The following is an 8,304-nucleotide window of genomic DNA, read 5'->3' on the forward strand; positions in this document are numbered from 1 at the left end:
TCAGTGGCAGCCGAGGCAACCAAGTACCTTGCATGAGGTGTTCAGTACTTGATGGGTCAAGCCTCTTCCCTTAAAATGTACATAAACATTTATATTTTTAATGGTGATCCAATTTGATGACAATTTAACGGGTATGCTTTTATGTCAGTACCTGATTTTTCTGTTCTTGTTTCTGTTGAGCCAAAGATTCTTCTCTCTCTTTTTCTAAGCGAAGCTGTCTTGCTATTTCAAGCATTCGTTGATGATTTTGTACTGTCTCCACCTACAGCAAGTGGATAAATAGTGCATGTTACTGTCAGATAGTTGAGAAATACATTGAAGAGATCACATGTCTCACAAGCCCACTTAGCACTTCCTCTCCATACATGTTACTACTCAGAAATGACAGCGAAGTGCTGGACTCAAGATTCTTAAAAGCTCTGGACTAACGCCTGGGGAGATTCCCCATGGGTCAATTAGTTATTCGATTCCTTCCTAGACATACAGTGTGTTTATCTTAATCCTTGTTTGCATTCCAAAATCAGAGTTGCAAGCCAAAGATGATGACACTGAAATGTAACAGCGTTACTTCTCTTCTTACCCGCTTCTTAAGACGCTCTACGCGTTTGACGAGTTGATCTTTCTCCTCTTCCATTGCACTGATATCCTAAAAAGCACCAAAAAAATAGATAAACAAATGTTAATTTATTTACAATAAATTATGGATTGGGCTAAATTCTGTCCAAATTAATATGAAAATCAGAATTCTTCTCCAAATACACGGAAGTGGTTATAATTTTATTGATCTATGACCAGAACATCCAGGACTCCAATCTCTCTCTTACTTCCCCCACAGTTCCCACTCTCTTTATGCTAACATTCCTTCATCTGCATCCTTGAGGATTCCTGAGAACATTTAAAATAAAAGCAGGTGGTTTTCTCTACAATAAAACCAAAGAGAAACAACCAAGCAAAAATCAGCATGAATTCAACACCTGATGCAGTCTAACATATGTTCTTAATACTACCACCATTATCTGCTTCCTGGCAGACAATCTTGCATGAAGCTGCACACAAGCAATGTTTGCTGCCACTTTTTATATTAAAATAGTGTTAAAAGAAACACTTTTTACTGCTAAAACATGTATGCGATTATTATTTTCCTTTAGTCCTATTTACAACATCAGGACTCCAGGGATCAATAAGCTATGAGAGAAAGGGAAATAAATTCTCCAAATTTAGATGTTATCTCAACATTTGCTTAACTTGTCTATATGTCTTACTGGAAAGCTGTACACACACTTAAATATTTTGCTGAAAAAGGGCAAATAGCTTTACTTAACACCTTAGCCACACAGGATCATAATTTTTGTTGACTTAAGCTCTTAATTCATTCGACACCCTCTGCAATTATTACCCTGTATCAGTACAGCAAAAGGCTTCCTATCAGTTTGCATTGAGAGGAAAGGGAGTTCTAATATTTGAAAATGCTGCTCAGAGTCTTGGCAGCCTCGTCTCCCAATCTGCTTCACAAAGCTCAGATCTCAGCAGAGCGAGGACTTTCGAATGTTTGCCAACAGAGAACCGTTTCAAAAAGGCAGCGGCCGTGCATGCCAGCTCTGACCTGTGCACCTCATACACTGCAATGAGCCCACACCACCAACAAAAAGAAACATGAACAAAAAATCTCGACAAAACTCGCGCAATTTTCTTGGATTTTTTTACCCTTTTGATTTCTGCAGTAGATAAACCAGACGTTTTGAGCTGCTCGCACTCCTTATGTAGGTTTTTAAATGCTTCCATCAGTTCTTCATACTATAAAATGAAATAAAACCCATTCAGAATGAGCTCAGTGTCTAAGGATTTTCAGATTAACATGTCGCTTTACCACAAAGACACTAAATATAGAAACAGAAATATGGTGAGAACAAGTATTAAAGGCATTTTTCATCACAAAAGCTTATCAACATATAAAGCAAAAAGTAAAAAAACCACAGTGAATTATCTTCCATTTGAAGATTTCTTCAGCATTTTCACCTCTACCCTTGTAATATAAGAGAATACAGGAAGATAAGATGTTATCTGAAAGGGACAAGGCCATATTAACAAATTATTCTCACTGTAAATCTGTGTATATCACATAAGATAAATTTATCTGCCCAAGAAGAAGAGCTTGATCTAACAACACCTGCCATCGAAGCAACGGGCCCTGAATTTATAGAGCACTGAGCTTCAATCCAGCAAAGCGGTCCAAGAGCACACCTGACTTAACACGTGAGAAACAGTTCTGACACATTGCATAATCGTGCCCTCAGTATAATATAGAGAATTATATATGTCGTTCGGTAGTTAGAGAGAAGTAGACTGTGCTACTTCCACACCAGTACATTGCCCACCAGTGATCTGAAACTGAGAGGCAGTGTGAAAGTCTGTGTGGGCAGAGAAATAACAGGGGACAGAAAGAGTTTAGAAATATGGATAGGAAATAAATTTAGATCCAACTTGGAGAAATGCAGGCTGAGATCTAAAGGAAGATAATCTCCACAGAAACTGCCATTCAGTAAGATGGAAAAATCTAAAAAGGGAACATCAAGTCATTTTTTACTTCCTGGAAAGAGCAATTGATATGAATGTTGAACACAAAATGGCAATGGCAATGGCAAAGGCCAGTTCAAACAAAGGCATCATATCCCTGAGCAGTGAAACAGCAATTCTACTCTATAAAACCCTGGGGAACCAGCATCTAGAATGCTCTGTTCATTTCTGGTTGTTTCAATATCAGAGATACACCGACAAGCTGGAATTAATTCCAAAAAATAGCAATGAAATGGCTACTGAGAAGAAGATAATAGAGAAAGAGCTCAATGAAATGGCAAATAAAGGTATGATAAGGTATGTGCACGCTGGACAATGCAGAATGAGTTACAAAAAAGTAGGAGTAAAAATGCAACTGGCCTGTGTTGTATCACTTGTGCATTACAGAAGTGCTTTAAGAGAAAATGAAATAGTAGGTAGTCTCTGAGCAACTGTATCCACAATTGATGATGTCCATCAGCTTTCTGGTGTGTGGATTCTCAGCCTCTTTCCAAAGGGGACTTTACTAAAGTCCTTTCCTTAGTGGGACACATTTCAAGACTAATGGTAAGATTCAAACAGGGGAATAGTTCAATTTGCCAGATAATGAAGGGAAGGTCTCCCACTTTCACCAAGGAAAAGCTGCAGCAACCCCACATGTACCCAAAGCAAGTGACACACTCAAATGACCAAAGAACACCCAGGTTCTGCAGCAGAAAAAAAGAGGACTCCTGGCACCTGAGGACAACTCACTGAAAACCAGACAACTAGATTTATGCCTGAATTTGCTTACTTTTAAAATTATATACTGCAGCCAAACCGATGTCCAAATCACATCACAATTGGGAAGGTGGTAAGTACTCCAAGTATCTTATTTAAATAATTTACAAAAGAACATTTGAGCTTGATTCAATGCACCCATAAAACTTGACCGTGTTCTAAGATTCCCAAACTCTTATGTTTTAAATGTTTCTCTTTAAAGACTCTGTCACAAGCCTGTATTATCTAACTAGCTTAGGCTAAATTCTTTAATTAATTAGTATCTAAATATTTGCATTGTAATGTTAAATTAGATTGAGGCACTATATTACCTCAGCTTCTGTTTTGAATTAATCAGCAGGATATTAGTTTAATAAGATGGTTATATTACTGTAATCTCAAAAAGGAACACATCTTACGTAATGGAAATAATGGAGCTGGATATTTATCCATATTAAGACTGCGACATACTGAAAAAACATACAATCTGCATTCCCTTCTCTCTTTGCTACTTCTGCTTAGTTATTCCAAGTTATAAATTCAATATTATTAGTGGAAATAACAACAAAAAATATAAAAGGCTTAGTCAAGCTTCAGTCGAACAATACAGCTTTACTGGTGCACAGTTAATAAACTGAGTTAACTGTTACATATATTCCAAACCACCGTGATTTTGAAGTCATTATACATAACAAAAGGCACAGAAAACCAGATAAAACTTAGGTAAATATGTACTTCAGATAATACAGATCAAAAAACATAACTCTGGTTCACTTGAAGCTTTACATTTCAAACCCGCCCACTCTGACTACCTAAAATCAACATTTAGTGCTCAGGAACACAATGAGTAGGAATATCAGCCTGGAAAGAAGAAATTTTCTACTTACTCACAAAAAAATAAATGGTTGAAGCAGAAGAGGGATAAGCCAAATACAAATATTAGGCACTAAATACTACACAATCAATTGACAATTGGGAGACACTGACTTTTGGTCATAACATTTTCTGCACTAGTTTGAAGTGGTAACTGATAAAGTTAAAAATATCCCTGTTGTAGATCATAGGAAAAATAAAAGTGGGCTAAGAATTAAGAAATAAAAATCTGTCTAAGCCAACATGGCTCTGAACATTATTTAGTACCCAGTACTTAAGAGGCATAAAACCTTTTAATTCAATGCTACCTATTAGTTTCAGGGTTATTGGAAGAAAGGTGGACAAGACGTATTCTTATTATGAATCTTTGATTCCAAGATGCGCTTCACATAACTCACTTGAACACATATCTCAACAGTAACTCCCCAGTTCATTTATACCTTCTCCTATTAGCACTCTAATTAATTAACGTAAACCGTTGGCATTAATGAAAAATGGTACCTGTTTGTTGATGTCAGCCACAGTGTCATCCTGAAGGAACTCTGCTGGCACTTCCAGTTTTACTAAGAAACGTGCCAGGTAAGCTCTTTTCTTGAGCTCATTGGTCCTCTGAAGAAGCCAATGTAAGACAGGATGAATTACAGATTTGCTTCCAGTAACTAACCCCTGGCGAAACACACTCCTACAGGAAACAACGGAAAGAAAATACCAATAAATCTCAAACTAAAGAACACTGGCTTAGAACAAATGATTTGCAATATTTTGACATTCCCTCCCCACTTGCCTAATGATTTTATTAATTCTGTTAAAAGAGAAAACACTCACGATGCCAGTTTGCTATTTATGATCCCAATTCTGCTATTTTGAGACAGATAAGAACCCCATGACACACCAAAAGGATAAAGCCAGCAAAAATGACTCTTTGTTTTTTGTGATACAATGTGGGAAGAGTGGAGGTTTTCTGGGTTATTACCTGGGGCAGGAGGGGGTAACCCAGTCTGGGACAGCTGGTCTGAGGGGACAGTACAAGGACAGACCCTGCCAGTCACGCCGCACCCTCTCCTGGCTGAGTCCGCAATAGCAGCTGCTGCATTCGGGACATTCTCCTGCTGCCACCCCCTACACCATTTTCTATAGGGACAGGCCTTACACATACCCACTGGGATAGTCGGGGTCAAAAATACACACAGCTACTGAATTAAAGGTTGTTACTGTATAAGCTGCAAAAGGTTTCACAGTGATTTGTAGACCAAAAGATACTCACAGGTCCGATATGCTTCCTGGAGGTTTGTATTTAAGGATGCCAAGAAGACTCAACATTCTTTTACCTGTTTGTTCTGGTAGCTCCTCTCTAATGTCAACAGCATGCTAAATAGTGAAAAAAAAAGTAATTATCCACTGTTTGCCCAAGTCACATTAACCAGCAACACTAAAGCAATTGACTTTATCCATTTATGACGTGATTGTCAATGAAGTGAGATGCTGAGATGCTTCATCCAGAACATCCTTTTTGTCACCAAACTTCAATTCTCTTCTAATTGATTTTTCTCTCTAAATTTACCCTAGGAATACATTTTCCCTGCTCATGGGACCTCATCTATGCAGATAAATCAATTATGTCCACCAAGGAAGTCAGATATCCAAGCACGCCAAGGCACATGTATCTGCGCCCCAGATGTACAAACGATCCCTTCTGATCTTGTACACACTTTTGGTAGCTCAATGAGAGGGACTCAATATCAATTGCAACAGCTAAGTCATGAAGTTCAGTTCTTGGTCAGTTCCTGCCCTGTCTGTGTGTGCAAGACACAGCCTGACTTTTGACTTAAGAACACAGCGGTTGTCAGCGTGAACCAAGATCTGTATGCCAATGAAAAGATTCGGTCACCAGTCTGTAGGAGACAGGGATGCAGTATCCCTGGCCCAAGAAACATTTGCTGGTTTGCCAAACACACGTAAATCTACAGACAGAAAGGATTCTTGCCAGGCATATTTATTTCCAGGAAGATTCATACAAGCTATTTTGGTGAACCAAACATACCACGAGATTATACAGAGACAGACCTAAATAAGAGCAAATTTCTGCATCAAGCCCATTTTAAATGTTGGTAATTACACAGGTGTGAGCAGCTCTGATTGCCTTCCTTACCTTTGGGTCAATCTCCCCCAGAACATCATTAAGCAGCTGCAACAGCTGCACTGACTCCAAGGAGTCAAACGTGATTAAATTGTAGTTCTTCCTGAAGGGCTCCTGATTGAGTTTCTCAACAATGAACTGGATTTGATCACTCATAATGGTGTCCTGGAAAAACCTCTGCAGAAGAAGACAGACGAGAAGCCCGGAGGCCTCGGTGGGAGCTGAGTGCGGGTGAAGGCAACACCTCAGCGAGGCCCACGGCAGCCCGGAGGCGCTTGGCTGGCACCGAGCTCGGCGGGGCCCAGCCCGGCCGCCCCCTCAGCCCCTTCGCGGCCTCCGAAGGAAGATTCGGCCCCTCACAGGGACCTGCCGGGGCCGCTCCCGCTCCATGCGACGCCGCGGCCTCATCCGCGCCCCCCGCGCGCCTCCCGGTTACCCTGGTAACGGTTGCCAGGCCAGGGCAGTGGCGTCACTTCCGACGCTACCGCGCGCTTCTGCCAACGCGCCGGAACGGCTGGAAACGGGCCCCAGCCAGGGGGTGGCCGCGCATGCGCAGAGCGGCGGCGGCCCGGGCGGGGCAGGGCGGGGCGGGCGGGCCGGGCGGGGTTGGGTCCGCGCCTCCTCCTGCCGTGTTGCGCTGCCCTCGCAGCCCACTGAGGCCTGAGGAGGGGGCAGCGCGGAGCAGGCCGCACCGGCATGCCCACCGCCGGCGTGGCGGCCTGTCCCGCTCAGCCCGTCCCGCTGCACCGCTTCACTCGCCCGGCACAAAGCTCAGTTCCCCCCATTCCGCCCTGATTTGGGCAGGAATTGGTATTTTTACCTCCAGCTCTTGAGCAGAGGGCACCGCAGCTTTCCTGGAGCTTCTTCACAGCACAAGTGCTCTTGATGCAAGGAGCAGCGGAAGTAGGTTGGAGATTCACCCTTTGAAGCGTATACTTAGCTTTGTGGTTTCTTGAGAGGGAGGCTGTTGCGTGTGTAGGAGATGTACAAACAGATTGATGCGGTTACCCCAATTAAGATTTCTGGCAGTCTTTGACACCATAAAGAGGTGTCAAGTGTGGCTGATGTACATACCAGGTGAATGGTTACTTCATTTCTTTGAAATGGAAAGATGTAGAGAGGATCCCTGTGAAACGGGAATGCTGGTCCTGTGCCCAGGCTTCCTCAGCGGCAAATGACAAATCTATGCCCTCAGGGTTGAACATCAGTTGTTTGTGTGCCTCAAAGTAGCAATAAATATGTAGTGATAGCTATGCTAAATCTGCAACAACAGGAGCTTCAAAAATACCAAACAATCAGAACAAACTATATAATAAAGTGAAACTTGTTTGTGAAATGGATATCTCAATCTGCAAAGGGTTTTTTTGCAGTTCCTTCATAACCCATGCTTAGACCTTAAATAGGTGGGATTTGAAGCCTCTGCTATTGCAATTAGCTTCTTGGAAAGTGTTAGAATCCCATGTGAGTCCACAGATGATGGATTAAAATATGCAGTGAGTCATATTAAATCGATGCCAATTGAAATGCACAGGTTGTAAATCACTGCAGAATTTGACTCAGTAAATAGCAATCATAAATGTAATACTTTGCAATTCTAAGCACTGCGTCTATCTTAAGTTAGCTCCTTTTTTCTTTCTGAGGGACAGAAAACGCTTCATAAAACACTAATTTACAGGTCTTCGTGGGAAGCCTGAAAAGTGACACTGTGTTGGTGTCCCAGCTTTTAACAGAGTTACAGAGGGGATGGCTGGGTTGCTTGTGATTGTGCACGAAAGCTGTGGTACAGCCAGGAACATAATCCAAGTCTCCTGACTCCTGGATTTGAACTTTAGAACCAGATCATGTTTCCTTTGTGCTTTCAGCCTGTATACTGACCTTTAGGAATCGTATTCACCTACGAGTTCTCAGAAGAGGTCTGCTTTCCCTTGACACGCTTTCCTGGTATCAATTATGCTTTTCTTCGGATGAGTATTTTGAGCATG

General features: G+C 41.7%; 1 protein-coding gene across 1 annotated transcript in view; it reads right to left on the reverse strand.

Moving 5' to 3' along the window:
* IFT81 (intraflagellar transport 81) overlaps positions 1 to 6,478 on the reverse strand; it is a gene marked incomplete at its 5' end in the record, with an annotated part of 35,176 nt that extends 28,698 nt beyond the window's left edge. The window contains 6 exons of the mRNA XM_080355328.1: positions 152 to 262; positions 581 to 646; positions 1,705 to 1,794; positions 4,687 to 4,867; positions 5,450 to 5,553; positions 6,335 to 6,478. Of these exons, the coding sequence (XP_080211454.1) occupies positions 152 to 262; positions 581 to 646; positions 1,705 to 1,794; positions 4,687 to 4,867; positions 5,450 to 5,553; positions 6,335 to 6,478 (696 nt within the window). The remainder of the gene's footprint in view (positions 1 to 151; positions 263 to 580; positions 647 to 1,704; positions 1,795 to 4,686; positions 4,868 to 5,449; positions 5,554 to 6,334) is intronic.
* Between the last annotated feature and the right edge of the window lie 1,826 nt (positions 6,479 to 8,304).

The sequence above is a fragment of the Nesoenas mayeri genome (assembly GCF_963082525.1).
Source record: "Nesoenas mayeri genome assembly, chromosome: 17".
Classification (NCBI taxonomy): Eukaryota; Metazoa; Chordata; class Aves; order Columbiformes; family Columbidae; genus Nesoenas; species Nesoenas mayeri.